This window comes from Carettochelys insculpta, chromosome 2 (genome assembly GCF_033958435.1).
Source record: "Carettochelys insculpta isolate YL-2023 chromosome 2, ASM3395843v1, whole genome shotgun sequence".
In the NCBI taxonomy this organism is placed as follows: domain Eukaryota; kingdom Metazoa; phylum Chordata; order Testudines; family Carettochelyidae; genus Carettochelys; species Carettochelys insculpta.
The window spans coordinates 164,630,989-164,644,127 of NC_134138.1; the positions used below are offsets into that span (position 1 = coordinate 164,630,989).

Below are 13,139 nucleotides of genomic sequence, written 5' to 3' on the forward strand. Positions count from 1 at the left end.
CTAGAGAAAATGAGCTGTGAGGGAGACTGAAAGAACTGGGCTTGTTTAGTTTAGAAAAGAGAAGACTTACCGGGGACATGATAGTGGTTTTCAAGTATTAATTAGGAGGGAGAAAATTGTTCTCTTTGGCCTCTGAGGACAAGGAGCAATGGGCTTAAACTGCAGCAAGGGAGATTTAGGTTGGACATCAGGAAAAACTTTCTGTCAGACAGAACAGACTTCCGGACTCCAAATCACGTGATGTTATGCTAATGAGGCGTGGGGAATTTGCATCTGCACCTCATTAGCATCTTTCGCTCCGTGTATTAGCATGCCACTTCTGAAAGAAGTGGCCTGTGTAGAAACGGCCATGAGGATCAGAGCTTGACAATCCAATCTCTGATTGCCATTGCAGAAAGGGTAGGAGACCAGCACAAAGACTAAATTCTTCCTATTTTCCAAATTCTTCCTGTTTCCTCATTAATCCTCTTCATCAGTAGTGAGTCAGACCATTGAATAATAATAAAGTCAATTCATGTGACTGGTCCACAGATTAGGCTACCTGCTTTTAGATAAAAAAAGAATTCTACTGTGGAAATAAAACAAAATTTAGTGTGAAAAGTAAGCGAAGTACAGCGCTTAGTGAAGCTACAGTTAAGATTTTCCATCAGAGCCCTCTGTTTTCATCTTTTTTAGAATTCTCTTTCAAAATGCTTTTTTGACTGTTTTTTTTCCAGTTACAATAAAAACATAAGAACAGCCATACTGGGTCAGACCAAAGATCTATCTAGCCTAGTGTCCTGTCTTCTGACAGTGGCTAATGTTAGGTGCTCAAGACATTACGCGCAGAAGAGGTAATCATCAAGGGATCCCTTCCCTGTCAGCCATTCCCAGCTTCTGGCAGAGAGCTGGATATCATCCCCGCCTGTCCTGGCAAATAGCCATTGATAGACCTAACCTCCATGAACTTATCCAGTTCTTTTTTGAAACCCGTTGTAGTTTTGACCTTCAAAACATCTATTGGCAGGGAGTTCCTCAGGTTATGTGGAAAAAAAACCCACTTCCTTTTGTTTTAAGCCTGTTTCCCATTAATTTCATTTGGTGAACCCTAGTTCTTGTGTTATGAGGAGTAAATAACACTTCATTTGCTTTCTCCACGGCAGTCATTATGTCCCCCCTTTATCTCTCTGTTTTCCAACTTGAAAATTTCCTGTTTTACTAATCTCTCCTTATATAGAAGGTGTTCCTTACTCCCTTTTTGTTGCCCTTTTCCAATTCAAATTTATATCTATTTTAAGATGGAGTAACCACTTCTGCATGCAATATTCAGGATATAGGCATACCATTGATTTATAGAGAGGCAATTTGATATTTTCTGTCTTATTAAGTATCCCTTTCTTAATGACTTCGAGAATTCTATCAGCTTTTTATGGCTGCTGCACATTGAGTGGACATTTTCAGAGAGCAATCTAAAATAACTTCAAAATCTCTCTCGAGTGGTTACAGCTAATTTAGACCCCCATCATTTTGTAGGTATAGTTGGGATTATGTTTTCCAATGTGCATTATTTTGCATTTGTCAACACTGAAATTTAGCTGCCATTTTGCTGCTCAGTCACCCAGTCTGTGAGTTCCTTTTGTAGCAGTTCGCTGCCTACCTGGGATTTAAGTACTTAGTTCCAGATCCCCACCCTAATTTTCATCCCGGGTACCCTCATTTTCTTTTGTCATTAATAAAGAGACAATAAGAGTTAATACATTTTAGATCCTATCAAGGGAATTCAGGTTTTCACTTGCACAGATGTAACAAAAGATTATATTCAGAACACCTGTGCTGCTCACTGACTACTAAAATCTGAGTTGTATTTTAAATGGAAAGGTATTTACTTATATTATGTTGGGAAAGACATTAATGATTCTCATTTAAAATCTATGGTAACAATGATAACCTTATTAAAGTGTAAAGTCCTACCCTTTTTTCATTGAGCATTGTGCATTATGTAATAACAAAATTAATGGACAAGAAATGTTCATGTTTAAAAGTGCTTACTTTAATTAATCCTCTGCATCTTTAAAGATGGTGGTCGAGAGAACTTCTTGTCACGTTTGATTGTTTTTCCCCCACTCATTACGCACCCCTTCAAACTGTGAGGCTACATCTAGACTAGAGGGATTTGTTGGCAGAAGTTTTTGTCAGAAGATATCTTCTGACAAAACCTCTCTTGACGGATTACAGCCAGACTGCAGGGCAGACTGCCCAGCTGCTCTGTCGGCAAAACAGCTAAACGGAAGTGCAGCAGACAGGGTTGCCAGGTGTCCTGGAAGCTCCTTCTGTCAATAGAGGGCCCCCTGGAATGTCCAGGCTGGCTTTTTGTTGACAGATCTCTGTCAACACAGGGGTTATTCCTCGTGGGAAGTGGGATAACATTATCAACACAAGTGCCATGTTCTGTCAACTTACTGTCGACAGAACGTCCTTGGGAATCCGGATGCTCCCTGGGTTTTGTTGGCGAACCTTCCAGTTTAGACATAGCCTAAGGAAATGAAAGTGGAGCTTTCCCCCCAAACAATTAATTAAATATCCTATTCCATCTGGCTCCTCACTGTCTGTGCATTTGGCAATACATACGTAGAGCAGGACTGAGCAGTGGATAATACTCCTTGTCACACACATTTTACACAACATATGGATTAGAGACTAACTTTCCTCTGTTAATTCGATCCTCACCATAATTTTCATCCCCTGCACCTTCATTTTATGATTGCATCAAATGTCTTATGGACTAGGACAGCTAGTCACAGGAGGAATTGAGTTTTAGAATTAGTTACAGTAACAGACTTCTCATTAGCAGCTGAAATGATGATTTTTAATTATTGATGAGCTGGGGTGTGGCTGTACCTGCTTCATCTGCAGACCTATTCCTAGCCATTGAAAAGAGGCCAAGCAGTACACATGTTCAGCAAATTTATCTTCTGATGGCCCAATTCTGCACCTAGTGAATTCAATTACAGTTTTAGCCTAAGCACAAACAGCGTAATAGAATTTTCTTCTGCACATGCTCACTCTGGCATTTCTTCCTTCTTTTGGTCATGCAACAGAACATGCACTTTTCATTCAGACCTATTTACTATTCATGCCACAATTCCAATTGTACAATGCAGACTTGAGTCTCATGCTTGACATAACAAACCTGGCCCAGATCTTTCGTAAGCAGGCAAAAGGCAAGAAAGCACTTACTACAGTATAAAATTCAACCCCCTAACAATTGAGTCAATTTAAAAAATGTTCCACCACTGTCAAAAAATGGAATCCAAATTGTAAGGTATAAAACTGCTTTTTAAACCCTCTGATAACTACAAAAGGACAGAAAGGATTTTACTTTTAAAAACTGAAATTGAACTGAAATTTTAAAGACACAAGACCTTCTAACCAGTGATCAAGCTGGTTCAAGCTTCAGCTGATCAAGCTGATCAAAATTTCAATCAAAAGGGCAAAAATGTGTCATGAAGTGCAGGCACAGAATGAGTGACATCCAGGGGCAGTTTGAAAGGCTGTATTTTTCATTCCTTAAACACCAATGAGGTGGAGACTTTCACCCTTCAAAATGATGAAAGCTGAAGTTGCAGTAGTGACACTCCTGACACTGGCCCATACCAGCAGGTTTGGGTTCACAATTCATCTCCTTGGGCTAAAGGACTGTTTAATTGACATTCTGACATTTGAGATCAAATGGAGCCCAGACTCTCGGATACTGCAAGACAGGAGGGTAACAGCTTAAGACCAAACATCCACACCAGAACAAAACAGGCCCCTTAACCTGAGCCTATGAGCCCAAGTCAGCTGGCACTGGCCAGTCACAGATATCTAACTGCAGTGAAGACACAGCCTTACAGTCTTTGGAACAGTGACTCATTCTGCAATTAGTAACAAGATCGAGCAGATACCTCCATATCCTACCTTCCAGTCTAACTCCTAGAGGCTGACAGGAGGCCAAACAGTAGCTGTATTTAGAGAGGAGTTAAATGACTTCCATGAAATATTGACAGACAAAGAAATCTCAAGCGTCTTGAAAAATAAGATGTCAAAATAAACAATGGCTTTTAAATTTCACACTCAGCTGGATTAGTAATAAAATGATGACAATTAACCTTTAACACTAAAAATGTGAGCTGGTGGTTGCCACTTTTACTGTTTTTCCAGGCAGAAAATTTGATGGAGTGTTTTTTCACAGGGCAGACCAAAATATCAAATGGTGAGTGAAAAGGCCAGTTCTAGCTCTAAAGCTGCATCTACCCTTGTCCCCCTCCTTCCGGAAGGGGCACGGTAATGAGCGAAGTGGAAGATGCAAATAAGTCGTGGATTAAAATATCTCACACCTCATTAGCATATCCCCATGAGATCTCGCTTCCAGAGGATCCTCTACTGGAAGCAAAGGTGGTGTGTAGACAGGGCTCCTTCGGAAGGACATGCGGGTCCATCCAAAGGAAATCCTTTTTATGGAAAACCCTTCTTCTGCAAACGTTTGTGAAAGAAGGGTCTTCTGGAAGGTGGATTTCCTTCAGAGAGCACCATCTACACAGCAGCTTTGCTGCTCAAAGGGGATCTTCCGGAAGCAAGATCCCGTGGGGTATGCTAATGAGGCATGAGATATTTTACTCTGCACCTCATCTGCATCTTGCGCTCCACTCATTACCATGCCCCTTCTGGAAAGGGGTGGGGGAGAGTGTAGATGCAGCCTAAGAGTTTTGGAGAGAGAACTCTGAAAGAAGCTAAGTGCAAATAAGGAAGCTAATGAAGGAGAAGACACTTCCAGTCCCACGTCTATTTCTGCTTCTCTAACAACTACCCCTGGCTGTTCGTCACCAAATTCAAATTTACACAACCAAAATGGAACTCCGGTCTTTGCTTCCAGACCTTTTCCACTTCCCCTGTTTTCTACTACTCTTGACATCACCGCTAGTCTTCATGTTGCTGCAGTCAATAACCTGGGTGTCTTTTCCAACTCTTGGCCTCCCATCTTGGCCTGCTGCCACACAATTCCCAGGTATAAAACATCCAGCCTGAAGTGATCTGCAAGCTTCCTTTACTCTGTTTCTACAAATCTCTCCTTAGGACCCATCTCTGCTCTGACACATAGCAAGAATTAACAAACTAATGATGGCCGTTTTGAGAAACAGATGAGGATCATTGCAACACAGATACTTACAATTGTAATGTCTAATAAATATAAAGCAGGTATGTTCTTCATTGTGTATCTGCTTTACTGACAATAACTCAAAGATATTTAGCTGAGAGGTAGATGCTTAAATACCTTAGAGAATCTGGGCCTATTTGTGTTTGTACAGTATAGCAAAGTAGACCCGACACTGATTGGGCCTCTCTCCACTGGTTCAATGTAAATGTTAAATACTGCACAACTACAACACTGAAAACTAGAATACTGAAAAACTAAAACCACCTTTCTAGTACTATTAAAAGATTACTATAAACAAGGAAGGCTGGATGGTTCATATGCAACAAATCCTACATTTTGGCTAGGGTTAGACTAGATGACCCTTGCAGTCCCTTCTAACAATATGATTCTATGGCGAGGCTAACGCAATCTCACAACCCACCTGAAATTTCTCCACCTAACTTAAGTATCTTTAATCCATGCACAAAGTGCTGCGCCACATGGGTTCATGGGGAAGGCTGGGTATCGCAAGACTGAAAGAATCCAAGGGGTCAGAGCCAGACACAATAGCAAACCTATTGCTCAGGGGAGTGCAAGGATTAAGTGAGTTTAGTACTCACAGTGGTGCTAGCATCCTCAAAGTGGACTTGGAGGGAAGATATAGGGCCCTGCTTGCATGTGAGAAAGGCATAATGCCCTCTTTCGCTCCAAGATGCATCACTCCTCGAGCCCTACCAAATTTACAGTCCATGTTGGTAAATTTCACTATCAGAAGATTTTAAAAATCATACATTTCATGATTTCAGCAACTTATATCTGAAATTTCATGGTGTGGTAATTGTAGGGGTCCTCACTCAAAAAGGAGTTGCAGGTGGGAGGGGTGTTATTGTAGAAGGGGTTGCAACACTGCTACCCTTACTTCTGAGTTACTGTTGGTGCCAGTGCTGCTTTCAGAACTGGTCAGCTGTGGTGGCTGCTGGCAGGGAGCCCAGCTCCAAAGGCAGAGCCATTTCTAGCAGTAGCAGAGATCGAAGGTTGGCATGCTATTGTATTGCCACCCTTACTTCTGCACTGCTACTGGCAGGGTGCAGCCTTCAGAGCTGGGCATCTGGACAACAGCTTCTGCTCTCTGAGCACCCAGCTGTGAAGGCAGCACAGAAGTGAAGAAATACCACAACCTTCCAAAAATAACTTTGCAAACCCCCTTGTGGCTCCCTTTTGGCTTAGGCCCCCCAGTTTGAGAAATGTTTATCTCCCAAATGAAATCTGTATAATCTAGTACATATTTTAGAGTGCCTGTTAGCGCTACGTTTGTTCAAGAACTCCTCTTAAACCATAAGAGCTACAACTATGAAATTTGGTGTGCAGCTTCCTCTTACCCTAACTTCAACCAAGCTCAGGGATTGGTTGTGTCTGGAGAGTGGGAAATGCCTGAAATCCCAGGATTTCCCAGAACATAGAAAGGGAGGGGCACCGACAGGAGGAATGACATATTTCAGACTTACCACTAGGGGGCAGCAAGTGCAGGGAAGAGCGATATGGCAGAGTGACCACTGGGGGAAGGTGCAGCAGGAAAACAGTGGACATGTGGAAACAAGGCTCTCCACCCTGCTGGATGAGGTAAGTGCCCCTTTACTCCAATCCCTACCTCGGCTGCTTGATCACAATGTCATGCAGGGGGACCCCTGCTGCCTCCTCGCACCTCCCTGACACAATAAGCCCCCAGTCATTTGCACAACCATGAGCTTTTTCCTTTTATTTTCCAAACAAAAAAACCAAACCAAAACAAACAAACAAAAACTCTTTGAGCAACACCAGGTCAATTTGCTAGTACATGATAAAAACACAGAAAAGGCCAGATTTCATGGTCCATCATGTGTTTTTCTTGGCTGTGAAATTGGTAGGATCCTAATCATGCCTGTGCCCAGCTGCACAGCATCCAAATCCTCTACCAGAGATTTAGACAACTCTCCTGACAGCAGTTTACGGCTTAAAGCCACGGTTTACCCTACACATGCCTCCATGAAGTATAGAAATTTTTGCAGCAATAAAAGATTTTCGCAGCAGTGAGCTTTTATAAGACAAAAAACTGCAACAGTTGAATTAAAGTCAGCACATTCTTTTATAAAATGCAGGGTGTGCTCAGCTTTTGTAGACAGCTAATTAAAGTTTGGTTTTGTATTTTCCCAGGCTTTGCCTCTGAATTAAAGGCAGTGTTCATCACATTCAAAACCAAGACATGGTTATATAAAAATTGACTTCCATGATCATTCTTCATTATATTTTGATTTAAACTCTCTCATATTTTTAAAACAATATGATTATGGCATTGTTTGAGAGGCTAGATTTTAAACACAGGTGATTTTTTACCAAGTTTGACCCCAATTTTCATTCAGATGTGAGATAGTGACCCACACTGGTAAGTTTTCATAAGGAAAGTTATACCATTACTGACATTCACTAAATTGCTCCACAGCACACTGCGAAGCAAAGTCAGATTCTAGGTCAATGTGCAGTGTGCACACCTATTTCATCATGAATTATTTTTTAAAAAAGTCACAGCTAAGGTGACCATATTATTAACTTGGCAAAAAAGCAATTAAAATCTTCAAAGAGTGAACTTTCAAATCGGGCTGCAATACTTAAATGTCATATTTCTGTTGCAAATCTATTTTTAATGATAACATTTCTTTGTAATGTAAATCAGCCTCCTCTCAATTATAACACGTTAATCAAGTTATTTCTCAATTGCTGTGCACCCATCAATGCTTGCAGTCCATCACGTGTCATTTAGGATAAACATACTAATTACCCGAGTATAATTTATTCAAGTTTTTAGGAATCCGAACTATTCATTCTAATTCATATCACATGTAAATTTTCTGGGGTGGCGGGGGGTTAGGGAAATATAAGGAATTTCCATTCCATGGCTTCAATCTAATTGAATCTCCTTCAAAACTAAATATCTAAGGGTTCAGGAAATTTACTATATAATTTTGGGAAAGTGAGCACCAGCCCCCAAAAATAAGATTAGCATTCCCATTATACTTCACACAGAATGTTCCTGAGAAGCTAAGGGAAAACATGGGGGATGGCTCAAGTGAATCTCTAAAATTCATTTTAAATATGTACCTCAAATGCGGAACAGGATTTAATTGGGTAGAGGTAAATGTTGGTGACTGTGACTTGGTTGCTTCCACTTCTGTATACTGGCAGAGTACTCTCAGAGGAAACCATCCTGCTAACTTCAGGTGTCTTCAATGCTGCAGAAGAATTATTCCAGTGTTCTGTGTCTGAGATGATAGATTTCGAAGACAATTTATTTGCATTGTTATTAGTAGTATGGTCATTCAGTATTGAAGATCCTACAGACTGTGTAATAGTTTCTTGCACAGTCGTTTGGGAGAGAAACTTGATGTTTGATTCAGATAGTCTAGTGTCTATGATAAACTTTAGAAAGGTTTGTGCATCCTCAAAAGTAGACATATAGCCAAATGATATTCTCACAGAGCCAGTGGGACGTCCATCAATTATATCCATGTCATCTCCACAGACATGGCCAGCCTAGATTGAAATAAAAAGAAAAGAATAAGCTATTAGAAGAAACTTTTCATTCCCTTTCCCTTCTTGTTTTACAATTTTATACTTTATCCTGCAAACCCCAAACAGGAAAAATCCATTAAAAAGCCCTCCAGAATATTCAATACATGAACAGATTGAAAAAATTGAGAAAATGTTTTCATCTGTTTCATATGCTACGCACAATATCTATCTATTCATCTAATGTACTTGTATGTCCCCAAGTACCATATAGATAAGAACCTTGTTCACAGAAAAACCTAAGGATGACCAGCCCATGTTTTCATAGAGCTCAGACATCAGCATTGCTATGAAATTGTTGGGCTGTATCAAACATCATGTGAAAATCACGCAAAAATTAATTCCCATTGCTGAATTTCAACCAAACAATGAATAATATGTTGGATTAAACCGGATTTTTCATTCAGCCAGACTAAAAGCTCTTCACCATGTTGCTTTTTTTCACACACCCCCTGGGGTTTGCTAGTGCATTTTGCATGATGCTCACATGAGCCGTGTCTACACGTGCACGCAACTTCGAAGTAGCGGCACTAACTTCGAAATAGCGCCCGTCACGGCTACACGCGTCGGGCGCTATTTCAAAGTTAACTTCGACGTTAGACGGCGAGACATCGAAGTCGCTAACCCCATGAGGGGATAGGAATAGCGCCCTACTTCGACGTTCAACGTCAAAGTAGGGACCGTGTAGTTGTTGTGCGTCCTGCAACGTCGAAATTGCGGGGTCCTCCATGGCGGCCATCAGCTGAGGGGTTGAGAGACGCTCTCTCCAGCCCCTCAGCTCAATGGTGGCCGCGTGGAGCGGCCCCTTAAAGGTCCCCTCCCCCTCCCTTCCTGTGCAGGAAGCTGAGGGAATGTGCAGGCGGCAGCCCAGACACGCAGCCAGCCTGCACGTCCCTCAGCCATCCAAACCAGCCACCCCAGCTGCAATGGCTGCCTGGCAGCCCCCCCAGCGCCCCCAGGGGACCCCCCCCCCCAAGGGGAGCCAGGGCAGCCAGCCCAGCCAGGCAGGCAGCCAGGCTGGCAAGCGGCAGCGGGGCCCCTCCTGGACGGAGGCTGAGCTGCGGGACCTGCTGGGGCTCTGGAGCGAGGAGGAGGTGCTCCAGGTAATGGGGAGCAAGAGGCGGAACGCGGATGCGTTCGCTTGGCTGGACAACGGCCTGGCTGCCCGGGGTCACCCTGCCCGCACTCCTGATCACGTCAGGAGTAAGGTGAAGGAGCTGCGGCAGGGTTACTCCCGGGCCCGGGATGCGGCCGGCCGATCTGGGGCCGCCCCCGTCACTTGCCCATTTTACAGGGAGCTCAGGGACATCCTGGGCCCCCGGCACACCTCCTCCCCTCCGGTCACCCTTGATACTTCGGCCGACGAACCCCAGCAGGCCCTGCAGCCAGAGTCCGCCTTGGAGCCCACCCCCGGGACATCGTGGCAGGAGGAGGAGGAGGAAGAGGAGGAGGAGGGGGGCTCCTCCTCTGCAGAATCCGGGCTGCAGATCCTCCTCCTGCCATCCCAGAGCAGCAGCCGGGCCTCCGCCCCCCGGGGATCTCCGGACCGTGGGAGTGGACCGACAGGTATGTACCCCCCTCTGGTGTACACCCCTGGGCTTGAGGGGCGGGGGGTAACAGATATGTGTCCAGGGCCCTCCACATGCTCACATGGCCATGGCCCCAAGGACAGCAGGGCCATGTCCCTCACAGCAGTGCATCAGCCCCTGCCCCTCCCACCCCGCACGACAGTGCCATGCCCCATCCCCGGGGCAGGGGGGAGCAGAACCTCGAGGGGCCCCCGGGAGGAGGGGGTGGGACACCCCGCAGCAGCAGCAGCAGCAACAGCAGCAGCAGCAGCATGTGATGGAGTGGGGGGAGTGCAAAAGGGAGACTCAGGCTACATATGAGCAACAAGAGCCGAATAGCTCCCAGGGGCAAAGGAGGATCCTGGGGCGACAGCTGGCAGGTGACACCTCTGCCCTGAACAAAGAGGAGGGAGGAGCCGAGCTGGCTTGGAATTGGGGGGGGAGGGCGGGGGCCACAGGTAGAGGCTAGGGGAAGGGAGAGCTGGAAGGCAGCCAGCCTGAGAAGGGGGAAAGCTGCATCCCAGAGGGCCCCCCCCTTGGGGTCTTCTCCCCATGACAGGTTGGAAGGACTGTCTCTTCCGACAGCTGGTGCTGTCACTCCTGGGAGAAACTGGGCATCTGTGGCCTAAGAAACCTCTCCTGCTGTCAGACCCTGCGGAGTGAAGTGAGAGTCGCTCCCACCAGGGGACGGGGTGCAGTGCAGGGGGACCCCTGAACCCCATCCATCACAGCAGCATCTCCCGGGGATGGGGAGGGGGAACCTGCAGCACAGGGCTGGGGGGACAAAGGCCACGGCTCGGGGCCCACACTAACGCCTGTCTCCATTCTTCTTCCCCCCCTCCTCTCCTGTGTCCCGCACCTGCACCATCAGAAGGACCGGAAGAGAGCGCCGGCGAGGCATCAGTGGTCCCGGAGAGCCCTCCGGGGCCATCGCTCCAGGCAAGCCCCTCGGCCGAGGACCGACCGGCCCCACGGCGGGCTAGACGGCGGACCCCACGCCACCACCAGCCGATGGCGACGGACCCCCAGCTGCTGGCCATCCACCGTCGGCAGCTGGAGGTCACGGAGCAGCAGCTGCAGGAGCAGGCGCTGGCCTGCCGCCAAGAGGCATGGGGGGCCTACATGGAGACTTTCAACCGCCTGGTGGACTACCTGGCCCCCCATGCTGTGCCGGCCGCCGCAGCGCCCGACGTGCCAGCTCCACCCGCCGCACCACCAGCTGCTCCACCCGTCGCCGTCCCGTCCACCGTCGCCCCGCCACCCACCGCCGAGGGCCGGAGCACCGAGGGACCCCTGGAGCCAGCTGAGACTCGCTGGGCATATTTTGTGGTCCGCCCCGCCCCCAGCCAGCCCCGGACAGGGCTACGGCCGCGGCGGGGCTCCCGGCCGGCCACGCCCAGTTCCGGACTTTTGGGGCGAGGGGCCCGGGACGTGGTCCCCCCCTTGTATATAGTTGACTTATTATTTTGTGCCCCCCATTTGCCCCGTCCCCCCCATGTAAATAGTTCTCCCCTTTATCCTCCCTGGTTTTCTTTTTATTACTCAGCACACTTTTTTATTACTATTGTTTTATTTGTACATATTAGTTTGGTTCCACACGTTATAGATAGTTTGTTCTTGTTTTATATTTATAGTTAAAAAAAAGTTCTAAAAGAAAAAGCAGTTTAAGTTCAGCCACAAGTGCGTGCTGTCATTTGTCCAGGAAAAGTGGGAGGGGGGTGCGGTTGGGTGCTCCATGGTGTGGGCGTTGGGGCAGGAGTGTGGTGGAGGAAGGGGCGGGCAGTGGGGGGCCTGGCAGAGTTCACCCCGTAGCCTCATCATCGAAGTGGGCCCGCAGGGCCTCCCGGACCCGGGTCCCTTCGGGGTCCACCTGCCGACTGGGGGCAGCAGGTGGCTGCACGTCGGCCCTGCCGGCCTCCACCGCCCAGCCCTGGAAAAAGGCCCTTTAAGGGAGCGGCTAGCTGTTGCCCTGGAAGTGCTAGTCCGCCCTGTGACCCTGTGTGCAGCTGTGCCTGGCATCCCTATTTCGATGTGTGCTACTTTGGCGTGTAGACGTTCCGTCGCTACGCCTATTTCGATGTTGTGCTGCGCAACGTCGAAGTTGAACATTGACGTTGCCAGCCCTGGAGGACGTGTAGACGTTATTCATCGAAATATCCTATTTCGATGTCGCTACATTGAAATAAGCTATTTCGATGTAGGCTTCACGTGTAGATGTAGCCATGGTGTTAGATACAGCCCAGCAGTGTCATAGCTAGGCTGATGTCTGAGCGCTGGGAAGACATGAGTCACATTGCAATATTTAGATACAAATCTAGAGAATCACACTTTAAATGAATTAAGCTACTCTGGATTTATATTGATGTGACTGAAGTTTCAGTCTGGCCTTTTTTTGTATTTGTTTCAAAACCGTTTCAAATGTAGTGATACTCGGCAATCTATAAACTATTAACAATATTGGGCATCCTCAAAAGTAGACATATAGCCAAATGGTTGTCTCACAGAGCCAGTGGGACGTCCATCAATGTCATGTTTTCATGACCAATTTTCATGAAGCACAATGGTAGAATGCACTAGAAAGATCTGGAAATCTGTCTTAGTCTTGGCAGTCACTCGATAACGAGTAGGACATCTTCTTGTCACTGTCCTATTTTGGAGTCCATTGATGGCTGATCAGCCTGATTCTGGAGCCTCAGGTCTTAGTAGCTGTTGGAGGGGCATGGGGCAGGTTTTTCTGCTCTTTTCTTCTTCTCCACATCTGCACTGCAGTGGGATCTCTCAAATTGCACCAGTCCCCTCACATATTACCATTCTTGACT

At 46.4% G+C, this 13,139-nt stretch overlaps 1 protein-coding gene across 3 annotated transcripts in view; it reads right to left on the reverse strand.

The window, feature by feature from the left end:
- Positions 1-13,139, reverse strand: part of MOCOS (molybdenum cofactor sulfurase) — a 373,921-nt gene that overhangs the window by 49,854 nt on the left and 310,928 nt on the right. For all 3 annotated transcript variants that reach the window (XM_074987969.1, XM_074987970.1, XM_074987971.1), the window contains one exon: positions 8,285-8,716. In XM_074987969.1, the coding sequence (XP_074844070.1) occupies positions 8,285-8,716 (432 nt within the window). The remainder of the gene's footprint in view (positions 1-8,284; positions 8,717-13,139) is intronic.